Source organism: Pangasianodon hypophthalmus, chromosome 13, assembly GCF_027358585.1.
Source record: "Pangasianodon hypophthalmus isolate fPanHyp1 chromosome 13, fPanHyp1.pri, whole genome shotgun sequence".
Classification (NCBI taxonomy): domain Eukaryota; kingdom Metazoa; phylum Chordata; class Actinopteri; order Siluriformes; family Pangasiidae; genus Pangasianodon; species Pangasianodon hypophthalmus.
In genome coordinates, this window is record NC_069722.1 from 5,776,160 (window position 1) to 5,801,031 (window position 24,872).

At 39.5% G+C, this 24,872-nt stretch overlaps 1 protein-coding gene across 7 annotated transcripts; it reads right to left on the bottom strand.

Moving 5' to 3' along the window:
- Window positions 1-1,979: 1,979 nt before the first annotated feature.
- On the bottom strand, window positions 1,980-24,536 carry znf281a (zinc finger protein 281a). Of its 7 annotated transcripts, XM_034310086.2 has the most exons (9): window positions 24,404-24,535; window positions 23,323-23,442; window positions 21,602-21,730; window positions 17,842-18,337; window positions 11,922-12,023; window positions 10,236-10,359; window positions 8,115-8,198; window positions 7,893-8,011; window positions 1,980-7,225 (listed from the first exon to the last, which is right to left on the bottom strand). In XM_034310086.2, the coding sequence occupies exons 4-9, from the start codon at window positions 18,262-18,264 to the stop codon at window positions 5,660-5,662; spliced, it is 2,418 nt and encodes an 805-aa protein (XP_034165977.2). In that variant the 5' UTR covers window positions 18,265-18,337; window positions 21,602-21,730; window positions 23,323-23,442; window positions 24,404-24,535; the 3' UTR covers window positions 1,980-5,659. The 7 variants fall into 7 exon arrangements, with proteins under 7 accessions (XP_034165977.2, XP_034165979.2, XP_034165976.2 ...); XM_034310088.2 differs by lacking the exon at window positions 21,602-21,730 and having other exon boundaries at window positions 24,445-24,536; XM_034310085.2 differs by lacking the exon at window positions 21,602-21,730.
- Window positions 24,537-24,872: the final 336 nt, after the last annotated feature.

Genomic DNA, 24,872 nt, shown 5'->3' on the forward strand with positions numbered 1-24,872 from the left:
GTAGCTTTCAAATATTTATCGGCAGGAGCGCTGAAAGAGACTGCACACACAGCTTAAACCAAACTGATATTTAATAGCTGATTAAATATCTCTCTCTCTCACACACACACACACACACGCACGCACGCACGCACGCGGGAACGGTCCTGTTCTGTGCTGTGTAGGTAATAGTGAGGAAGTGGAGAAAACAAGTTCTCCTACACTAATTACATTTGCCGTAACTGACCCCGAATTAAAACAGAGTCATGAGAAATGATTCAGAAGAATAATTCATATGCACTATACACTGTGTATATAGCACATATAAACTGTGCTCGTCATTCTCCACATTCCTATCTTCAGATAAAATGATTTAACAAGTTGATGGACGGCACTGAATAAGACCAAAACCGTCTCATGCATCACTGCACACATCTTTCAGAAGAAAACTGACACTCATCCAAAAATTCAAATGTCTTGACCTGTACATGTGCTTTTCAAAGTGACATTCCAAAGGAACCAGAGCAGTGCACGTGACACTTCCAGCAGAAATGAAGTTTATATCTCAAATAAAAGATAAAACAGATGATGCTATTTAATTTTTTTTTTTAAATACTAAGTATTCTAGGAATTCTCCTCTTGATAGTACGTACCACCAGATTACAGAAATATGCTGGACTGTTTGAGCAGGGGTATAATCAGAGGCAGAGTTCTGTGTTAGCCAATGAAATGTTGCTGGTTCAAATCCCAGAAAGTTGCCATTGCAAGAAAACCCTGAGCAAAGCGCATAATCCTGAACTGCTTTTTATGCTTGGATTGTGTTCTCAATGTTCTCAATCAAGCAATGTTGAAAGCAAACAGTAGCAATCTTAGTATTGTTGCTAACTATATGCTTCCCTTTATGGCCACTGATTACCCATTTTATAATGGCTACTTTCAGCATGATAATGCACCATGTTACAAAGCAAACCTGTTTCATAAACATGAATGAATTCAGTGTGTTTCAATGGCTTCCCCAGTCATGAGACCTGAATCCAATAGAGCACCTTCAGGATGTGGTAGAACAGGAGATTCCCAGCATGAGTATGGGTTCCTCCAGACATCCTGGTGTGAATGTGTGTGAATGTGTGTGCATGGTGGCCTGAAATGGACTGTCTCATCCAGAGTGTATTCCCACCACACACCTAGTACTTCCGGGCTACTACAAGCACTATAGTATATAATATAACTATTATAATAACTATAGCTATTACAATAGTAATAATTATTGCCTCTTATTCTCTATATGTGGGCTGTGCATAACAACAGATGAACTACAGTCAGTAGTTATATACTAACAAAATGACCACAATAGGTAAATAGGTTTACCTGTTAGACTACACACTTTCACCTTCCTATAAATGCTGTAGTAATCACTGCAGCTTCCAGAGGATGGGTGGGAATCTAAACACTTCTCTGCGACTGAAACACAAAAACATACAGTAAGAACAGCAAAGATTTAACTGAATATAGTGGCAGATGTGAAAGCGCTATGGGAAACCGTGGCAGAGGCTCTTCACCATGACACACTGAGCTGTAAAGGGCAGGGCAGGGCAGGACTCTGAGCTCTGTGGTAACCACTGGAGAGAGATACAGTGAGATAAACACAAGAGCATCGTTTGAAATGATGCATGATCACTCACATGCCTTTGGTTACGCTCTGATTTAAAAAAAAAAAAAAAAAAAATCCTGCTGAAAATATATAGAAAAAAGATCCTTCAAGTCATTTTAACGAGGAAACGAAATTCGAATGAGATTAAAAATTTCACAATTTCCACTGACGCATAAGAAAAGGGTGTTTCAAGTGCAATAAATTGCTTAATGTGTGATAAAAAGCAATAAATCGCTTTGAACCCAGAGTGCCTTACATATTTGAGACCATATCTCAACAAATGAGCTCAAACGACCACTTCACAATTGTCATAAAACAATAATGAACAGAAGCACAGAAACACACCCACTGATAACAGCATTTTATTTTTTTTAACCCCTAATCAATAATAAATTCAAAGGGACAGGTATAGCCCTGTGAGTCAGATCACAAGAATCTGTAATAAAATAAGACAGAAGGAACGTGAGCTACAAATTTTGGTGTGGTGACAAAACGGGCAGGGGAAAAAAAAAAAAACACAACAAAAGGTAGAAACATCTTAGTGTTCTTGTACGTTGTATGTAAACAATAAGAATACATCATTTTGGTTTGGTGATAAGAGAAAGAACTCACATTGAAGAGAACGTGCGATTCTTTTTAGCATAAAATGAACACTATGGGTGTTTACCAGTCTGAATGAGAGGCCAAAACTTTCCCTGCATTTATAACAAAGGCTTTTGGCTAAAATGTGGACAAATTTAATTCAATCTGTAACTGTAAATCATGCATAAGCAAGCCGATGTGTCTGTGAATGTTTTCAGTCATCCAGGTCATAGGTGACTGGACTTATACTTTTCAATTTCAAGACCAGAACTGATAAATTTCCAAAGATAACCAGCAAAATGTTGTGAAGATTAAAGTACAAGTCCAGCCAGCAAAACTTCACCAAAAGACTACAAATTTGGTTTTCCATCACATACTTTAAGGTGAACAGATTTTTACTTGATGCATCATCATTTACACACCATTTCCTCTCTTTACTGATACACCACATTTCCACCTGAGACAAACATAAAAGGTATTTTTGGAAACTCACAAAATACAAATTTAAGATTAGTGTAAAAAAAAAGTGGACCAAATCTCCACTATTGTTAAAAGAGCAGAGAAAAAGCTGCTCCAGTCTCAGTGCCATAGTTCAAGGAAAACTCCACCCTGAAACACATTAAACATGCTTACAGTGAAATATGTGTGATGTCTTTACGGATTCTGTTGCTAATCTGTTGGCTGGTGCTGTATTTTCTCTATTCCTGTGAGAGGTTAGTGGTTGTGTGTAGCACTGTCATCACAGGTAGACATTTCTAGCGCAGTTACAATGGGGTTTAATAGTAGGAAAAAAATTTCACAGATCTCAAACATAATGGATAATGGTCAGAGTTTGCTGTTAGCTCCAAAAAAATAAAAGAGCAAGAGCTTCTTTTCTCATTCACCATTTTCCATCAACGCTCAGTGTCATAATAAAAAGAAATCCAGTGCAGAAGCAAACGCTGGCCCCAGAACGCAATGCAGCTATACATCATGCAGTTGGTTAGTGACCTACAAGATGACAAGGGGTACTGCACTGATGACAGTGTAAGCATGAAAGCGTGTGCAGGTACAGACTAAAGGTCTAAAACTCTGCTGCATCACTCTCTTTAGGGAGAGATGATGAGCTAAATCCTACTGCAACACTATCGGCAGGTAGTCGAACGGCATTGTGGGTAATGTAGGAAACCGTTAACCAAAGTGAACAAAGTTTAAACCAAAAGCTTCAACCTAGAATCTCGTTGTAAAAAAATCTTGGACATTAATGAAGATTATTTATTAATTATAAATGTCGATATGCAAGTTGTTCAGGGTGGATTTTTTCTATAAGTCCAAATCCACTTCAAGACTCGAGAGGTCATGCTCTCTAGAAGGCCGTCTCTAGACAGACTGAGTAAACCCTACAAAAACTGAACAAAAAAGGAAAGAAAAGGTGAGGATTTTCTCTACTAAAGCCAAATCGTCCCTGCTACATGCATGCCTCGTTCTGTCCTGTATCCCTGCTTGTGTCATCAGTGATATGAGGTATAAAGCGATCAGCTATGAGGATCATTATTGATAACAGCCATACGAGTACCCTAGGTTGCTACAAACACAGTACTTGGTTCTAGTGGTCACTTTTTGTTCCCCGTGATATCCGCCTCCAGAGGGTTCAGTCTGAAGAAATCAGTAGGTGCATATGAAAGAGCTATACTGAGGAAAAAAGCACAAAAGGACCGATTTAAAAACAGAGACAGCAGCCAACAGCAGTGGCGGAAGACAATGCACTTACTTATTAAAAAAAAAAAAAAACAACAACAAACAATAATACTTAATTAAATTATTCAGTACAAAACAAAAAGATGAAATGTAGTTGAAGATAATACTTCACCCTGCATGCTCACACAGTTTCAGCACTGTGAAATGGTTACGTTTTGTACGCTTTTATGGATCACCTGCCCTGTGAAAATCACAGCGTCTTTAAGAGGGGCCGTTTAGACTCGACAGATTCAATACTACCAAAGAAATTTAAACTCCCTCCCACTCTAGGCCTGCCCTACATACATCCAGAAGTCCAAAAAAATAAACACGCTTCCCACACACACATACACACAACAACCCCACCCTCCATTTTACCCACTAAGCCATGCTAGAAATGTAAGACCTCGTCATATCCATATAAAACCCCCCACCCAAACCAACCCACCCACCCTGGTTTACTAAAGCAAACCCTTTCCTGGTCTTTTCCCCTTGCGTGTCTTCCAATCATTGACTTTAGATTTATTTTTTTTTTAAAAAAATAGAATGTCCACTGTTGCAGAATGGACATCCTGCTTGATCAGACTGGGTCGATTCATCCTGTATGAAAAAAGAACAGGTTCAAAGTGCTCGAATGGACTCTTTTTCGAGATGAAGAAGAGGGGAAAAGACAGAGGTGAAAGAGGCACAGCATAGTCCTATGAGCTGGTGTGTGCTGAGAGGCACTCGCGCACGTACACGCGGCGCCCTCTTGTGAGCAACCCTTGGCTCTGCTCTCCAAGGGTGAAAGAGGAAAAACTGGGGTGGGGGATTTGGCAAAGGAGTTAGAGGAAAGAGCATGCTCGGGCCCATCCCCTTTTCCCCCCTACTGTGTACCCCAATGTCACCTGCCATTCCCCAAAACGGTTACATATGGTATTGTACATATAGATATTCTTATAAATATATATGGCCCTTATTGAAAGAGAATGTGAGCATTTCACATTGACATAAAAGTACCATAATCTCTATACAGCTAAGTGGAAAGTGTTGTCAGTGAAACAGAGCAGGCAGCAGTTTCATCTCATTATGTGTCACACTCAAAATAAAACCCCAAAAAAAAAAAAAAAAGAATAAAAGAAAGCTTCTCTGTATTTGCAAAGTGTCCACCTCTTCAATGCATTATTGCTGCCCCTCTGATAAAATTCTCCTGTACACCTTTACACATTTACCTGAGTAATACTTTAAATCTTGTAACAGACAATGTTTTGGGTGTTTCCCCCCCTTCTCCTTTTCCGGGCTACTCCCTGCCATTTCTACCTCAAATTTATCTTACATTGTTAAAACATGATCATCATCGGGTAGAGAGAGGGAAGAGAGAAAAAAAAAAAAAACTTCAGACAGTTCACTGCTACGCTATTTTCGCTTCATGATGTTGTTCTATCGATGAACAGAGCAGTCTCTACGACACTACGAAAGAGGGAAAATAATTACTAAATATGCCTTTCCTTCCAAAAAGGAAATTAATCAAAAATACTTAAAAATTTGCATTTCATTTTGGGCTCGCAGGCCAACTGGGGGTGAAATTTCATATTTTCATAAATGGCAACGATGTAATTAAGAAAACACAAAAAAGCATTACAAAAATAATAATAAAATAGAACTAAATAATTAATAATTATAATAATAATAACAACAATAACAACAATGATACAAAAGACAAAATGAAAAAGCAGAAGCTCTGCAGCCGGATCAGTTGTAGCTTTGGCTTTGTGGGCTTTTGGTGTTGCTCACGCTGGCCAGAAGGCTGCTGTACCCTGAGAATTGCTCCACGTCTGCGCCCGAGTCTGTACTGAACACCAAAGGCCTACGCCCGCCTTTAAACTGCCCCCCAAACGCCTGAGCAAAATTCTCGATCTGATACGAGCCTTTGGCCGGGGCCATTGAGAAGCCAGTGGCGCCGTTTTTGGGGCCTTGGCCATCTTTCTGGCCACTAAGGTCAGTGGTTGGAGCCGGGAGCTGGTAGGCGCTTGTGTTAGGGGTGTGTGGAGGAGCAGGAGGAGAGTTGGTGTGTTGTTTCTCCAGCTGTTCCGTCAGCTCCTGGGATGGGGTGAGCTGCTGCTGGGAATGCTGGGAGTGTGCCGTGGGCTCCAGGCCACTCAGATGGAAGCCCTGCGAAGGCGACGAGCTCCCCAACAAGCCAACAAAGTGTGGCTTTGGCACAGAGGAATTGAGCGTTGGAGAGGAGGAGGAGGCTGGGAGGCCAAAGGAGAACTCCAAAGGCGATGTGGTGTAGGTGGGGAAAGAAGCTACAGCGCTGGACGAGGAAGAGGAGGAAGGTGTCGGCCCAAGTACAAAGCCACCACTGTGACTTGTCCTCTCAAGAGCCTGCAGAAGGAAGCGAGAGTACTCGTGCATTAAGGACGTTTTGTCTCCACCCCCTGGGTTGCTCTCGGCACCCATTGGGTCAACACCCTCGGCCGGGCCGTGCTCCAGTTCCACAGGATGTGGGTCGGATAACTCAAAGGTCACATCGGGCTTGTGGCCATAGTGCTCCAGCAGGCTTTGTAGCACTTCATCTGGGATTCCTGACTTGTCTGGCTTGATGTCAGCCAGAGGCGACGAGTCGAGGAGTCCCAACGAGGAGTCTCCATCCATTACTCCAGACACGATGCCCTGAACAACAACTGGCTGGGGCTGCAAGTGGCTGACACCCACATCATAGCCAGAAGTTCCACCCCCTATCCCGCCGTTGCTGGTCACATGCAGGTAGCGCCGCTTCTTCAGGAACTGCATGGCATCATCATAGTTGGCGCTGTTGTTGCTGCTACTTTGGATTGCTTTGTGGCCCTGGAGAAGGCCCATGTCATCCATGCTTGTGTCGCCAGTCAGCTCCATGTTGCCAGGCTTGGACTGGGCGTTTTTCTCCAAGGCTTTCCTGTGGCCCTTTTTAAATGCCATTTTGGGTGCTGGCACAGGTTCTCCGTGCATGCTGGGCCCTGGATGGGATGCTGATGTTGATGATGATAGTGAGAGTCCATGGTTGTCCACAGTGTTAAAATCGTGCAGGCCATACCCCTCTGTCCCCTGACTGTGTGAGGGCCCTGACGCCCTCTTGCGTTTGCCACCCTCGCCACCAGTTTTGGACTTGCCTCGTTTGCGGCCTGGTGTGGTCACGTTTCCCTGAGTGATTGCGTAGCTGCCATGCCCGCCGTGGGCCTCCCTGCCCAGCTCGATCTCTACTCCGTCCAAATCCTTCTTTATGCCGTCTCCACATGTCCGCTTGTGCTTCAACAACCGGTCTGTCCTGGAAAAATACTGGGGGGGGGGGGGACGGACGGACACAAAAGCTATTTAAAATATATATATTATATGAATATATATATATTTTTTTATTTCAGGTTTTCCTATAACATTACATTCTGAATATTTTTATTATACCACAGAAATTTCCTGAAAGCAACATTTCTTTATTAATTATAAAATAACAATTCACACTTTTTATCCATTTATAGTTACGTTTTTGTCATGGAACATCTGTGAAACAAGGGAGTTCCTGTTATTACTTACATTACAGAAGTTATAAACAGTCATCACCAGCCTCACTTTTTTACTTTCTTGAAATTAACAAGACAAAACATGCAGCTTGTCATGTTACAGAGAAACTGCAAAGTGGGAAGGACTTTTCCATGGCCTTTGCCTGTTGCAAAGCGCTGACACCAGAGAAACGCTTCCAGAAATGCTACACAAATTATCTCCTTGTAGAAATAAAATTCACCATATCAACAACTACCAACATTGGTAAATCATTTGTGTGGCATGTCTGCCACCTTCTGACCAATCAGTATCAAGAATTCAACAATGTTGTGGTATAACAAAACTTATGTTTGTGTACACTTAACTCATCTAGTGTGGTAAGAAATTGAGAGAGATTGTGTTTGGCTCTTTATCGGTCGGAGTTCGGCTGGCTGGAACTGACGTTTACCTGTTGGCAGGTGTCACACTTGTATGGCTTTTCTCCACTGTGTGTTCGTTTATGTCTCTCCATGTGGTATTTCTGAATGAAGCGCATGTTGCACTGGTCACAGCTAAAAGGCTTCTCTCCTGCACATAAAATGATAAAGGAGCTGATTAGGACCAGATTTTTTAAAACTGGAATGCTGTAGTCAGGCAGAAGTAAGAGTGAGAGAGAATGTAGAGTATTTACCGCTGTGTATTTTCTCGTGTCTCTGCAGGAGGTATTTCTGAATGAAGCTCATATTACACTGATTACACCGGAATGGCCTTTCACCTGGAGTGAACAGCACAGACGTGTGAAGGTTAATCATGTGTGCTTATATTCCTCTGAAAATCAGTCATTCTCCAAAGCAAATTGAATAATTTAAGATTTTTTATTTAAAAAAAAAAAAAAAAACACCATACCCCACAACAATGGGCCTCATTTATCAATCTTTTCGTACACTTGTGCGTAAACGTACTTGTGAGCGTATATTGATGAATGCCAATCGCCCGTAAATTACCAGGATGTTAACTCCACAAAAGGTAAAGCTCACACAACTGAAATAACAAGCGAATGGCAATAAAAGTCTTTTGCAGAGGTAGAAGTGAAAGTTATTTTGACTCACCTCTACGCTAATAAAAATACATATCAACAGTGTAACACCTGAAAGGCCAAAATCTGGAGCCAAATTACAGAAAAGGGGAATTCGAAGTGAATTTAGTGAGGTGAAAAGAAAATGGCAAAAAATTTGAGAAAATATATATCTTCTGTGTCCAGGTGACTGTGTCCACCAAGCACATCAAAGAGAAACTACTGAGTTTAATTTTTTTTTTTTTTTTGAAGCATAGTGTCTCAGCGATTCGGTCAGAAATCGCTGAAGGCATGTTATAAAAATATAGGGGATGTGTACGCAATAAGCGAATGAGTCTCAAGCTGCATCATATTGCAGATTGAGACGTACCAGATCGGTCACTTACCAGTCACTTACTGCTGGCTCTAAGCAGCAAACAGAAACGAGCTATTTGAACTTGACAACATAACCCAGTAACACATCACAAATTAAATGATTTGAAGCAAGTCAGTCATTTTCATTAGTTAGTCTTCATATGTGTAAACTACCACACGCTCAGGAGCATGAATAGGATAAAAACATTTTTCCAAAATTACATATTTTCATGAATATCAAATTTCTTGTATAAATGATCCTAAATGATTTATGAATAAATCTGTTTGCATCCACCCTGATAAATGAGGCCCAGTGTCATCAGACAGCGAAAAGGCACAGAAGCACCTACAACTTTACACTCAAAAAAAAAAAAAAAAACTGATTTTTTTGTATATGCAAATAGAGAATGTCCCTAAAATTCCCTTCTCCTGTTAAACCAGTGTTGCATGCCTTGCACTTGCATACTGGAACATAACTGCCTCAAAGGATATGACTCACTCACAGTCGCTCGTCACACATTTAGTAATTTTCTAATGAGATTTTCAGCTCATTTCTTAAATGAAAGCAAGATATGGGGGGGAGACGGTCTATGAGGACGGCCCATTAGCAGTTAGTTTCTTTCAGCTAATTAAGTGTTTATGGGAGTAAATAATGATCCTAACTAAGCTACTTTACATAAAAATAAGAAATGTGTCAGGGAACATTGCACACAATTACAGCATGTGTTAAAAGTCATACTGGGAATTTAAAAAAAAAAAAAAAAAAAAAAAAAAGTCAAATCAATTAAATCAGGAGATTCAGTAGTTACAGTGCTGAGCTAGTAATCAGGTTGAGAGTTCAAACAGTCGTGGACAAAGCAGCAGCTCAGGTGCCTGGAACAAGCAGATTTAATGTCTGACATATTAGGGGGATTTTATTCGTAGTAGCTTTACGTTTTCCCATGTTAAACCTCAAGAGAGTGGGGGGAAAAAAGGCTGGTGAGGGACCGTCTATTTATAGCTGCTACAGCATAAGTAGTGACTTGTTTCGTGGATGTCCCGCAACATTAAATTGAAATTAAACCATGCACTTCGTTCTTTAATGCATGAAAAATGCTGGTGTTGGCAAATTGCTGTTGTATAAGAGGAGTAAAACAGTATGGGACGTGCTGTTATAGGAAAATAATAAAAGGACAAAAAATTTAGGGCATCACACCAGCACATGTGATGAATTTCCTATAACAGCATTCCCCCTTCAAGTTTTTTCCCCCTTTACATTAATATCTTATTACTTCATTATTATCATTAGTGACAAAACTTATACCTGGGACTCTTCACTATAACATTTCACAACACACCAGGTAACTACTGTCAAGTTGAACAGTAACTGTAGAGCGCACTAACCCGTGTGTATGAGAACGTGTCTGCGGAGATGGTAGGAGCTGCGAAAGGCTGCGCTGCAGTGCTCGCAGATGTGTGGTTTAGAGCTGGGTGACACCATCCCTCCATCAGGATCCAGCATCACGGACTAGAGAAGGTAAGAGAGGGTTAACTCAGCAACATGCACCGCTCATAGCACACAGAGCAAACACAAACCTGTGGTTAAAAAACAGATACCTGTTATTGGAAGAAGACCCTTATTAAGGATTTATTTCTTTTATAAAGCCCCATTTAAATTGGTCTCCAATACACAGAAAGAATTTTCAATGGCTTCCTGTTCACTATATATGCTCACTACATACAGGGTATAACATAATACCATTTTAGAAAATACATAGTGCACTCCAGAATCCCTTTCCAATTCTTGCAGTACGTCTTACACTAGAAATGATTCTGTACATCGTAGATACACTGTCTGCACTTACACTTTCCCTCTGTTGGCCATACCTACGTTTGTGGAAACTGATTCTAATTCATTCTGATTATTTGCTTCTAAACAAGTTCTTGGTTATTTTTGAACCAGTCCCCCCACCCCGAAAAAAAAAAAAAAACCCTGCAGACTTGCAGTCATACGTCAAACCGTCTCAATTTCACATACACGCACAATGCAAATGTGACCCTCACAATGATTATGGCATGGCACCTTGAGCTGAGAACCTTGATCTACAAAGTTGCTGATAAATTTGCAGTTTTGATTCTATCAGTGTTCCCAGGATTTCTTACATGGGGCATGAAAACACACTCATATTTAGAATTTTACTCACACTATATCTATGGCTATATGATCAGTTTCCACCACCACCCTATAAGGTAGCACGTGATTTTTGATCACTGAAAGAACGAACTTGATCTAACCCTGTAACAAATGTAAAAGCCTGGACATGGATTTGGAAAAGATATTTTTGGAACTGTAAATGTTTACAAATAAAGAGACTTGATTATATTGCTTTGTTAGGAGTGATTTTCATAATATTTATATCTGTAATGTAAATGATTTTTGTGTGAAAGTGGCTGTTTGGTGTAAATCACGTTTATAGCTATGTATTTTTACCCTGTAGAAAGAAATCTATTTTAATGTTTAGTAAATTTTAAAAAATAATAATTATAAATAAATAAATAAATACTGGATGAGTATCGATACTGGCTACTGGATACTCAGGGTTTCAGTATCAGAAAAAGAAAATGAGGTACTGTGCAATCTCTAATAGTAACTAAGTTTTATTATTATTTAAATATTAATCTGATGTGAAAATTACTGAGAAGAAATGCAAATAAACTTTTGTGCAGTCAGTGAGACAGGTGGACTGACAGATGCATGAGAGAGGGTGTGTGTGGGGGGAGATAAGAGTCGAGATGAGGCAGGGGATGAGATGAGACAGTAAATTAAATATTCTTAGTCTTTCTTATTTGTAAAATCCATTTAAAAGATTAAAATAAATGTGTAAAATAGAAATTGGGAAACAGTGGTGTATGTCTGGATTGATGCTATATAAATATATGTAAAAGTAAAAGCAAACAATAAAAGCAGAAAATGAGATCTTAATCATTCCAACATGAATTGTTTTCCTTGGACTTTCTAAATATTAAGGGGAAAAAAAACTCAAACAGTATGAAGAATGAAATGCATTGGCAGCTCTAGTGCACATGAACCTTCGATTCTCCTCGTTTCCGTCGCGTCTTGCCCTCCTGTCCGTCACCATTTGACCTTCGACCTTTCCTCCCTGAGGAGTCCTTTCCCAGCCTCCCCGACAGCTGCGGGATAACAAAAGAGAGGAGCGGAGCAGAAAGAAAAGATTAACATACATCATGATGGAGGAAAAGAAACAAGACGTCTGTTTACATCCATACAACATGTGAAGAAGTGGCAGTGGAGAAGTTCCTTAAAAAAAAAAAAAAAAAAAAAAAAAACCCACACACTCAACTCATACGCAGTAATACTGTTTATCACGTGACGTAAAGATTAGCCGAGGACCTAACTGGCATCAAGATTATTACTGTGTGTGTGTGTGTGTGTGTGTGTGTCAGAAGGCAGGGTAATAAACTTTTATTTACAGCCCCTGAATCTTTCCCCTGAGAACACACGCGACTTCCCTGAGCCTGGCCACCGTGTATGGAAAGAGCGTTTGGATTATTCAGCAGCTGCGAGCAGACGGAGGAGGTTTCCATCTCCAACCCTGAATAATCAAACAGCTCGTCCCGAATAACAAAGAGCCGCACAACTTAATGATGCTCATCTCAGTCTGCCTTTCACACCACTGATCTGTTATATACTCTCACTCACAGGCTTAACCCATGCCTCGGGCAAAACACACACACACACACACACACACACACACGAAGGAGCGAGAGCATGGGAAAAAATTAAATACATAAAATAAAGAGCAAAATAAAAAGTGAAAAAAGAAAGGGCAAGAGAAAAGAAACTGAGAAAGAGGAAACTAGAAATAGAGAGCAGGAGTAGGAAAAGTGAGAGAGACTGAAAAAGAACATCACAGAAAAAGAAACAGCAAAAGAAAGTAGTCAAAAAGTACGAAAATAGCTATGAGTAATAAAGAGGGAGAAAAGAATACCGGAAAAAATAAAATAGTGAAGAATGAGTGTGAGAATGAAAAAGTGAATGAGAATGAAAATGAAAGAAAGAGGGAAGGAAAGAAGAATGAGCAAATAAGCAAAAGAGAGAGCAAAAAAAAACTGTAAGAGAATAAAAATTAGTGAAAGAAAAAAAAACACCAAAAGAAAGAGTGAAAAATGAGTGAAAATTACAAAAGAAAGAACAGAAGAAAAATGGAAAAGAGAAAAAGAGAGAAATAAGAGCAAAAGAACGAGCAAAAGAACAAGCAAAATAAGGAAAGTGCAAAGAGCAAAAAGAGTGAAAGATCAAAAGAGTGAAAGAAAGTTAAACAAGAAAGTAAAAGAAAAAGAAAAGCACAAAAAAGCATGAATGAGTGAAAAACAGAGAAATGAAGAACAAAAACAAGCAAAAGAAAAAAGAGCGAAAGAACAAAAGAGAGAACGAAAAAAGAGTGAGAGAAAAAGCTAACCAAAGGACAAAAGAGAGCAAAAGACAGAACGAAAGAAAGACAGAATGAAAGAAAGCACAAAAAAGGAAAGAAAGAGCAAAAACAAGAAAGAAAGAAAAGCAAAAAAAAAAAAAAAAAAAGTGAAAGAGCAAAAGAAAAAAAGGAAAGAGTGTGGAGCGAAGGGAAGTCAGAGGAAATATCAGAAGTTTTCTGGATTAAATTAAGCACAGAGCAGCCAAAACAAACCCAGCTTCATTCATTTCCTCCTCAACTGCAGTGTGGAAAATAACCAGACACACACACAGACACACACACAGACACACACACAGACACACACACAGACACACACACAGACACACACACAGACACACACACAGACACACACACAGACACACACACAGACACACACACAGACACACACACAGACACACACACAGACACACACAGACACACCTGAAACTAAACCAGATGAGAAACATCAGGATTAGTAGGATTTAATAATGAAACTGTTCACAGCACACAGCGCCTCACATCCTCCCCCTGTCCCTGTAGAGCAGGATTGAACGATGAGTGTGTAGCACAAACGTCTGGCTTTTTTCTGCGATTGCGAAATTAGTCAGCTGCCAGCGGCTGCAGCACAAAGAAGCAGATGCTGAGAGACTCGATGCCTCACACTCATTTCCCGCAGCCGTCTGCAGACGACTCGGGTCTCTCAGCACTGAACGCGTAATCGGCCAATTTGTTTTCCCATGAGCTTGCCAAGAGCTTTACTCCGTGTGTGTGTGTGTGTGTGTGTGCGCGTGTGTGTACGGATGCCTCTACATGTCACTGCCGGTTTGGCCAAACCTCCTCATTGATGCTAACGGAAGCCGGGTGACATCACTATTCCCAGAGAAAGAGGTTTATATTTAACAGCTCCGGATCCTCTGTGTGGATTTATTGCTTTGTCAGGCGCTGAGCTGTGGAGCTAATGCGAGGCTAATTCAGCTCTTCCCTTTTCCTCACGTGCGCGCTGGAGCTCTGTGAAATCACAACACACCAACCACGGCACCAAAATATATAAATACATCAGATTTTTTAACTACAGAGATGCTACTAGAGTTAGAAACACACAACTACTGGCTTCAGGTGCAAGCCCCCTCACACACTGTATACGGACGTGACACTGCAGTCAACAGAGAACTGCGACAGAAAGAGCCAAAGAAAGAGCAAAGGAGCAACAGAATAAAAGACAGAATGAACGAAAAATCCAAATGCAAAAAACTGCAAAAGAAGGGGCAAGAAAGAAAAGATAGAAAAATAGCAAAAGAAGGAAGAGAATAAGTAAAAAAAAAGTAAATAGAAAGAATAAGAGTGAACGAAAAAAGAAATAGCAAAAAAAAAAAGGAAGAGCAAAAGAAAGAAAAAGAATGCAAGTGTGAAAGAGCAAAAGAAAAAAAATCAAAAGAGTGAAAGAAAAAATAGTCAAAGAAAGAAAGTGCTAAAGAGAGAAAGAAAGAAATGAAAAGAGCAAGAGTGAATGAAAAAGAAGGAAAGAAATGCAAGAAACAGCAAAGAGGAACAAAAAGAAGGAAATTTTTTTTTTTTAAAAAACAGCATAACAAAGAGCAAATGAAAGCATGAAAGAAAAAGAGCAAAAGAAACAGAGCAGAGCAAGAAATAAGTAAATAGAAAAGAATAAGAAAGAAGAAGTAAAGCACGAAAGAAAAAAAAAGAGCAAAAAGAAGAGAATGCAAATGTGAGAGTGAAAAATGAAAGAAAGAAAAAAGGGCCAAAGAGAAAAAGAAAGAAAGAAAGAGAGTAAGAGCAAAAGAAAGAGCGAAAGAAATGAGTAGATGAAAAAGCTGAAAGAGATCAAAAGAAAAAAAAAAAGTAATGAAAGAAAGAAAAATGAAAGAAAGAGCAAAAAATAAAAAGAAAGTGTGAAAGAAAGAAATCATGTGGAGCGTGTGCCATACAAGTCCGTGTGGATGAGCTGTTACTATGGAAACAATAAGGCACGAGAAACAGTGCATTAATATAAACCTGTCATTTGCTGCTGCACTACTGTCAGAGCTGCTGTTGTAGAGAATTAATCAAGCTTCTGACCAGTGAAGGGAATCAGAGGAAACATTAAAACTCATTGCTATGGTTTAAGTCAGGAGCACAAGCGATCGGGATTCACTAGGAGTGTGCCACTTTTCAGGTACAGTGCTGCTATTAGACAGTGAGGAAAGCCACTGATTTTCATTTCTCTGTAGTAAGTGAAGCTCGCGGTTTAAAGGTGTGCTGCTGTCAGGTCTGTCCACCTGCCATCGATTCTCCTTCAGCTAAGCATGAGATTAATGCAGGATGTAATGACCACAGATAAACATGTCCCTGTAGCAGCAGCTCAAGAACAGAGAAGCTGTTTACTCACAACTCGCTCATTACACACGTCTAAAGGCAAGCCGTTGGGACGTCAGTAAACGTTTATGCAAGACATTTTTGTCACGAATTCTGGAAATTAGACTTTATAAATCTGTAATTCCTCCTTTGACAGATGGGACTACTTTATATAAAAAAAAAAAAAATTTAATTAAAAAAAGAAGAAGTAGTAGTAAGAAGCTGTGGTTGTGTTGACCGAAGCAGTCCAACTAAGGCTGCGTGATATGATGATATAATCTCAATATCATGATCAGTGATGTTACTTCGCAACATCTTTTTGTATTTTTTTTTTTTTCTAAATAAATTTTAGGGGGGGGTAAATAAATAAAATTTTCAAACTCACTGGAGACAGCTGATGTGGTGTTAAAAATTTGATTTTTTTTTTTTTTTTTAACCGATTTACATTTTTTCTTCTCCTTTTCGTGATAAATATTTTATATATGAAATTGGTTTTTTTTTAAATAAAAATAAAAAATAAATAAATACATTTATTTTTGTAGGCTTCAAATGAAGTATCAAACATTTTTAAACCAACACTACTGTATTGCTGGCAGTGTGTGAGAAACCTATACATCATATATCGTAGAAATTCCTTTGTGATATGATATTTCTGAAATACATGGCCCTCCCCTAGCTCAAAGGTTCATAACTGCTGCTGTTGTGAAAAGCTGGAATAAAACTCAATAAGAATGGCTTTGCTAAAACTTTCTCTAATTTCAGCCTCTTCCTTTACTGTTAGCGTGATGGTCGTGGTTTTGAATGTGTGTAATATACAGTCACATATTTTACACACTCATAGACAAGGTGCCCTTAGACTTCTTATAAATGGGTTTTGTGTAAACAGGTTTGTCATTCATTTTCAGTTAAGGGAAATGAAATTCACGTCTGTGCTAATTACACGTGTTCACGGAAATGAGCTACTTGACCTCCAGGGAATAAAGTCATTACAGAAAATATCTCAAATCCAATTCGATGCCAGTCTGCTCTCAGTCCAGTACCATTCATTCGTATCAGATTAGTATCTCTAGTCACAAAATACAACATACACACTGTTCATCAAGCAAATATGGAATGAAATGAGCAATAACACATTAAAAATTTCAGCCTTATAAGACACAGAGCAGTTATCCCGAGAACCAGTTAGCTCCACCCCTATGTATGAACACACCTAAATCTTCGCAGATGATCTTGTCCTGCATCTGCTTCTAAAGGTTTGTGCAAATCCATACAATCAATCGTAAGTAAAGCTGTTTGAGTAAATTAGGCTCCGCCCCACTAGAATTGATTGGCATGTGGCAGCCGTATTGTTTACAAATGTCATGTTTTTGATAATTATTGAGGTTCAGACACTGCTGAGTAGTAGTTTGACACCAACTCTGAAGAGACGGCAAATATCCTAGGACTCACAAAAGTATGCGATCATTTCAACTTATGTAAATAAGCGGGTGGAGCTTAATGGTCCAAATTACAGAATGATTTGAAACTAGCCAAAGAATCAGAAGAAAGAACAAATATTGTCTCCAAGCACCAGGGTTCTTGAGATGTGGGATAAAATGTACAATGTTGTGCTATAGCGCCACCATCAGGCTGATTAGGCCTATGTCTTGCCTGACTAACAGGAGGGAATTCTATCTATTTACCCATTTTCATGTCTCTATGACTTACAGTTTGGTCTGCACAATTTGTTTTAGGGGAAAAAAGAAAAACAGGGTTTCAGCACTTCGTGCTTGGACCCCTAAATATGCCTGGAAATAAATTTTATTATGCAAAATGGGGCTGCCTGCTGATATTTCTGGATCCTGAGGACTGAAAAAAGCACCACAGAACAAAGACCTCTTCAACATAATAGAGATTCGCTTTTAGCACTCTCGCTAATAGCTGACATGGGGTTAACACTGATGTTTGTGCACCTGATCAGTGTTACGCAGCTAATCGCTGACAGCTTCAGCTCATTGTAATCTCACACACACACACACACACACACACACACACACACAAACATACTTCCTGGTCTTTCTTTTTTTTTTTTTTCCCCCCTCTCCTGATGTTTTCTAAAATCACTAAAAATACAGCATCATAAGACAGATAATCATTTAGCACTCTATGTACTATGATCCATGATGCTTGTTGGTGTAAACACTCACGTTCCCCATGCTGAGGTCGTGTACCAGCAGGTTCTGATGGTTGCTGAGGGTCATCTCCAGCATCTCAGTGCCACCACGCCCCCCGTCGCTCGGATACATGGGCTGCCTGTAGTCCAGCTCCGACACCTTCTCCTGCTTAATGCCCATAGCAGGCATGTATTCGCCCGTCCCTGGCATCATCCCTGCTCCGGACACCAGTCCTCCTCCTCCTCCTGAGACATCGCAGTCGGGCGAGTGGCGCTCCTTCTTCAGGACGAGCTCGTGTGGCTGCAGCTCGGCCATGACGCTCTGTCCAGTCAGGCGGGTGAAGCTGGTGACGGGCGGCAGGTGGCTGAACATCAGCATGCCCGGACTGAAGCCGGCCTCCATGCCCCCGCCCGGCCGCAGGAACTCGCTTCCCAGCTTGTCCTGAATGAGGCTCATGGTGGAGGCGCTTGGACAGAGCGGAATGACGCTGAAACGACGGGGTCTTCAAAAGAGGGCCGCCGCTCTCATCCTAAGAGTAAAAAAGAACGAATGTTAGAAAATGTATTTCTCCTTTTATTCCAGATGTACACAAGCTCCTTATAAGCTACGAATAGTAACCGCTACTATATAATTTCTAAATATCCCCAGTTTATGTTTGTGTAATTAGATCACTTAATATTGTTTTTTTTAATTCCTGTCTTTTTCTATAAATAGTTAATATTACTATGCAAGTACACTTTATTAATAAAGCACATTTTAAACAATGTCTGTCTTTAAAAACGAACGCGGAAATCGTCGACTGTAACACAGACTGCAAAAGCATATAAAGATACCTTTACAGGAATTCTACCTTCCGTGTGTGTGACAGCAGTTAATAATAAACACTGACTATTCAATTGTGCATTCATACTTTAAAATTATCAGTTAGTTATAAACAGGAAATTAAGGGAAGTATTATATTTTGACCCTTTTTTTTTTCAGCGACAGTGATGCACGCTAGTTTCCTGTAGCCAAAACCAGTGGTTATAAATTGGTTTAATGTTCATTAATTTTTTTCACTCTGAGCCAAGACCCATCTAGAACGAAGTGCATAGAAACCCACACGTCACTTTATGGCTAATTTGCCTAACATTTGCATTGATTTTTCCAGTATCACCAGAATCACAACTCTAAATGGTCTCCTAATTTATAACTGATTGCAAAACTGGGTGCTGAACAGTTCACCATCATGTGCACTTAGGATGCGTTCACTCCTGTAACGGAAATGAAAAATGATTTTACAGTCAAGGATGTGTTATAATATTGATGCCATGGATTAAACCTTTTTATTTAAGAATGTTTTAAATATCTTCCAGGTTATTTGTACAAGTAAAAAATAATTTGAAAAAAATTTATTGACTATTGCACCTTTAATATCACAGCAATTTGGATTTGATCGAAATGAAGTGCAGCATTTTATATTATTTAAATTATAGTAATATAATGTAAATAATACTGAAACATACATAATATAATTAATATCGAATCAGAAGGTATTTGCAAACTCCTATGCCTATTTAACATGATGATACATTCGGTTTAAAAAGATAATATGGCAAACATTCATAAATTGAAGTACTCACTACTATAATTGGGCTTTGAAAGGTTTTAGGACCTGTGAACTTTTAATAATGGATCTGAATAATTATAAATAATATTCGAAGTGCTCTGTGTGTGTGTGTGTGTGTGTGTGTGTGCGCGCGTGTGAGAACAGATTGTGTGACAGAGCCAGGCTGCTCCTTAGAGACGACAGGCGTGAGCTCTTTGATCCAGCCATTAAGTACTTAGCTGCATTAATCACACCATCTGATGGGTCGGCCAGAGAAAGAGGGAGTCTGTTCACAAGCTCTCGCTCTCTTCATCTGCACTTAAAACAACACTTCTGCTTTACAACACTATTGTGTGAACTAGGGAGAAACACAATAACACACACTACAGCCTGAACTAACTGATATACAGTTATAGTAGATATACAAAACCACTGAAATCATTAAGGTCACATGGCAGAGGCTTAGATGGCTAGTGAGGAAACAAGCAGAACCTTACATTACAAACCAGTCTATAAGGAAAATATGCAAATTTCTTGCTCTCTAGAGTGCACAATCTGGTTACACCAGCATTAGTTCACGGAATATATATATATATATATATATATATTCAGCTGCAGAATTATTGGCACCCTGGGTTTAAAAAAAAAAAAAAAAAAAAAAAAAAAAAAAAAAAAAAAAAAAGGTAAAAAATTTATGAGAAAACGTTTGTCCTTAATCAGGTTAATCTCACACGGAATATACGAGTGATCTCTAACCTTTAACTGAAGTAAATTTATTCTAAGAAAAAAAAGTGAATATACAGCCAGTGCCAGAATGATTAGCGTCCTTGGTAAAGATGGGTAAAGAAAACATTATGGAAAAATTTTGTTATGGTTAATTTGCTTAATCTCATACTATAATTAAAAGAAAGATGAGAAGCATATTCATTAAAGGAAAAAAATTTTAAAACGTCAATCATATAAAATTAAACATCACAGTTATTGGCACCCATACAAAAACTAATAAACAAAATGTCACTGAAGCTTTGTATTTTACCTCATTACCTCATTATGCTATTTATTACTTGTACAGATAACTTGGAAGATCTTTTGAACATGATAAAAATATATATATTGGTTTAAACCAATTTGGAAAACGGACTTGTGGTCTGGAACGCTTGTTTTTGTTTGGACGGGCCTCCTGTCAGTCATTTTATGGACACGCTACGAGACAGTGTAAATCAGTGTAGATTTGTGAACATAAGCAGGAATGGAGGAGCCTAACCTTACCTTTAAGGGGAAGATTACAGAATATGAAAATAAAATTAGACAAATTGTGTATTTTGCCCCCACGCACAGTGGTTAACAAGGCAAACGTTTATTTAAAGAGCACTGAGATGGTCACCAAGTCTCTTCCAAGAAAATCTACAACTACACACCATGTCCATGCGTACAAACTATTTGGAAGACGAGCTAGAAGAAAGGCTCTTCTTTCATCCAACCACAAATGTCAGTGCCTGGAGTTTGCAAGATGCTTCAGGTCTCAAACTTGGACAAAAAAAAAATGGAGCTTTTCAGAAACAACCACACAAGATGGTTTGGTGTAAAAAGGAGAAAATCCCCATTATTATGTGAGTATAGTTTGGAATCTGTGATGATGTGCCTCCAAAAGCCCTGGGAACCTGGATGTGATACATGGCATCATGGATTTTAAATGAAAATCTGTCTGCCTCTGCTCAGGTTAGAACTGGATCGTGGTCAGACCTTTCAGCAGGACAACGATCCAGAAAATACCTCCAAATGGTCCAGTGAATACAAAATGACATTTCTGACATTGTCATCCAAGTCCTGTGACCTGAATCCCACAGCCTGTGGTGTGAGATGAAGACCAAGGAGCCTCGACGATGTGGAGAAATCCTGTAATGAAGAGAGGTTTCAGACACCTTTCTCTGTATTTTCCAAGGAGAAGACTCAGTACCATCATGCTGGCAAAAGACAGTTTGCCAATCTTTAACAAGGGTGCAAATAATTCTGGATTTGTACAGATCAAATCAATGCCGTGTAATAGCGGCTGAATCCAAAACAGTGTGTGCGCGCACTTTGTAGGTGTGATTGTGGGGCATGACCTTTAGCGGCCCTGCTACAGCTAACCACTCCAACCTATCTGTCAACCTTCATTCAAATCATCCACGCAGACAACAATCAGATCTCCAGTTCAAAACTTACTTCATACTGCTAGAACGTAGTACACACTAACGGATGATATCCTAAATCCTGGGATGGCATCCCATCTGGGGTCAGTTCTTCCATCTTGCACCCAGTCTTCCTGGAATATGCTCTGAATCCATCCTGATCCTGAGCAGGATAAAGCAGTTATTGAAGCTAAACGAATGATCTCAGGAGCCAGACCACTCTTGCGCTTTTTGTCACTGAACCTCCTATTTCCATTTCACTGACACTGCAACTGTCTTAAAACTCTCAAATAACTTTTAAAGAAGTGATATCGTGAACTCTTTCCAATCCAGTGACTACATCTGCTCATCCAAAGCTCATTGTGTCCGTGTTCAAAAGTTAATAAGACAAAAAACTGCAACTGGAAAACACCAAGTCCTCCGCGCTGAAGACTTTCCCATGGAGGAAAACGTACTGGCTGTTGCAAAGAAGTAAATAAATGTTTCCTTACAGAAAAGATTCACCCTAACAATTAGACTTTTTTTGCTAAATAACAACATTTTTAAATCCATTTATTATTAGTCTCATATTAAGTGAAGCATCCACTATAAACGCTCCTGTGAAGAAGGAGGATTATGTATAATAATATAAGCCTGTGATTTGAATTAAAGCCAGCACTAATCAACTCCTTCTGAGCAATCAGAATCGAGAATTCAAAAGCAAGTAAGACTAATTGGTTTAAATGTCACGTGTGGTCTTGTCAAAAACTTAAACACAGAAAGTCCATAGACTAAAGTGTGATGAATAACTGGTCAGTGTGTTTTTTTTTCCCCCCCATAGACTCTGTATACGATTGAGCAGGTGTTGTCAACACAAACAAAGATGTTTATCCCACATGCTATGTCCAGGTTAGGCAATTAACCAAATGAGTAAAAAGCTACTGTTCTAGCAAACTGATAGCACGAGCCAACGTGATGTGTGAGAAATGGATTCACATGTATCAGTGGGATGAATGGTGGCTTAATGTGTGCAGGATTGGGCTTTTCTCAATGCTGCTTTAATTATTCATGCGGCTACACGCAGGCTCGGCATGCTTTGTTTACTACAACGGCTGGGCACGGTACTTTCACCTATGCAAATTTAACCAGGCGCACGTCTGGGAGCTCAGCTGTGCGATCTGACCTACACTCCGACTGGGAGTCGTGCCTTTTATTAACAGCGTACTCAAAGGATTTTACTAGAAAATATCCCAATCATTCAACAATTCATTTAAAAAAAAAAAAAAAAAAAACACTTTGTCTTAAACTCTAAAAATGACCAACACTCTTAACCACAGCCACACAGTCAAGAAATACGCAAAAAATAAGATTCAAAGCAGTAACGTGTGCAAATGTGGACTGAAAGGATCTGCATAATGACTGCAATCTGCCACATTTTCCGCATTCAATAAGCCACACTTAATAACCTCAATCTTCACTTATGCTTTGTGATACAAGGTTACTAATAACTCAATGTGTGAAGAAAGGAAAGCACTACTCACAGAAACACTAGAAAAATATCATTAATGAGCAATTTTCAAAAAAATAAATAAATAAATAATAATAATAATATTTGAGACAGGGCTGTACAATATGATGACGACAAAAATGATATAGTAATACACGACACTGAAATACTTTTCTGAGAGGATCGCAGATATCATCAGCTTATTTTTACTCAATACACAATAACTATTCCATTTTGTCATTTTATTTGACACTTAATAATCCCCTTACTTATTTCTGTTCACTTCCAACAGCTTTGCAGGCCCTCTGTGGCTCAATCTTGAAAATCTGAATGGCATCACGTTATAATCATGGCTGTGATGTATCTTTTGGCACCCCTGAAAAGTATCTCTGTGTGGGGGGAAAGAAAAAAAGCATATTAAACTGCACTTCTGCTTGTTTTTGGTGCGGTTCACATAAAAGTGTACCTTTACCGTGCATCTTTTAACTCTGGTGCATGTAGTGTCCCAAATAAATAATTACAGTCTAATAATGCACTTATGTGTGTTTTAAAGGGTAAAAAAAAGGAAAATGGTACAAAAGATAACGAGAAGGAAAGGTACCCTTTTTTTCTGAGAGCTAGAAAACAAGTTAAAGCTAAAAAGCTATTTAAAACTATGCTGAGAGAGAGTTAAAAGAAGGGTTTTAAAGGATTTAAAGGTGATGAAGGTCTTCATGGTGGTTTATAGTACAATCAGTTGCATGATGATGATGATGATGAGGATGGGAATCAGTAATGTGGATGGGAATATGGCTAACATCAATCACAGACAAAGTCACACTGCAAAGTCACGAGTGGAGTTGAACTCCAGAAGCATTACAGAACTAAGCTAAATCCGGACTCATAAAGAAGCAAAGGCCTTTAATAAACAGGCCCCAACAGAGCCTCTGCTTGATATTAATATCTCAGCATAACGGCGTAATTAGAGTTCAACTCTCCCAGCGAAACAAACAAACAAATCTCCCTGACTGTAAACAACACACACGTAATGCGCGTCCGCTTACAAAAAAAACGTTTTAAACAATCCAAAATGCTCCAAACCTTGTATTATTAAAGCTGCTCATAATAAACCGGCCCACGCGCGCCTCTCTCTCTCTCATACACACACTCACTCGCGCGCTCTCTCTCTCTCTCTCTCTCTCTCGTGCCGAACAATTGATGCTCCGCGCGCATGCTAAGCTGCTAATGCTAACCTAGCGTAGCCAGAGCCGCTCGCGCTTTGTTGTCTGACCCCCGAGCCGCTTCTTCACTCCTCCTGCCGTTTAAATAAAAACTCCCACACGACGCTCGCTTTTCTTTCCTTTCGCTTACCAGTTCATGACCACCGCTCGCTCTGGCGGTGCTTTATTTACCTCCCAGCTCGGTCGTTTGTTTCTGTCTTCAGCGTCTAAACATTGTTCTCCCGCGGCCGCTGCGCTCCTCCATCTTGACTCACCGCGCGGCACTGTGGGTAAAAAAAAAAAAAAAAAAAAGAGAGAGGAGGAAAAAAAAAAAGAGGCTGGACGGGTCCCGCGAGGAGACAGACACGCGCGCGAAAGACACGCGCACGAAAGACACGCGCGTTGCCATAGTGACAGCTGAGGCAGGGCGGGTTCTGTGCTGCTGTTGTGATTGTAAAGCTTAATTTATAAACCTAATATACTGTAATTACACATTTATTTCATTAAAAAGTGTATTTTTTTTTAATTAGAGTCTCTCAGAAACTTACAATTAATTATTTATTTAAACCAGACACAATTCTGGAGTCCCAACTTTTTTATTTATTTATTTGTTTGTTTGT

What these genes read in the sequence shown, in the direction of transcription:
- znf281a (XM_034310088.2), bottom strand. Translation starts at nt 18,264, where the DNA reads ATGAGCCTCATTCAGGACAAGCTGGGAAGCGAGTTCCTGCGGCCGGGC. An exon ending in ACGACCTCAGCATGGGGAAC is followed by an intron (nt 12,024 to 17,841) that starts GTGAGTGTTTAC and finishes GTTATCCCGCAG; the next exon opens with CTGTCGGGGAGGCTGGGAAA. An exon ending in ACACGTTCTCATACACACGG is followed by an intron (nt 8,199 to 10,235) that starts GTTAGTGCGCTC and finishes TGTTCACTCCAG; the next exon opens with GTGAAAGGCCATTCCGGTGT.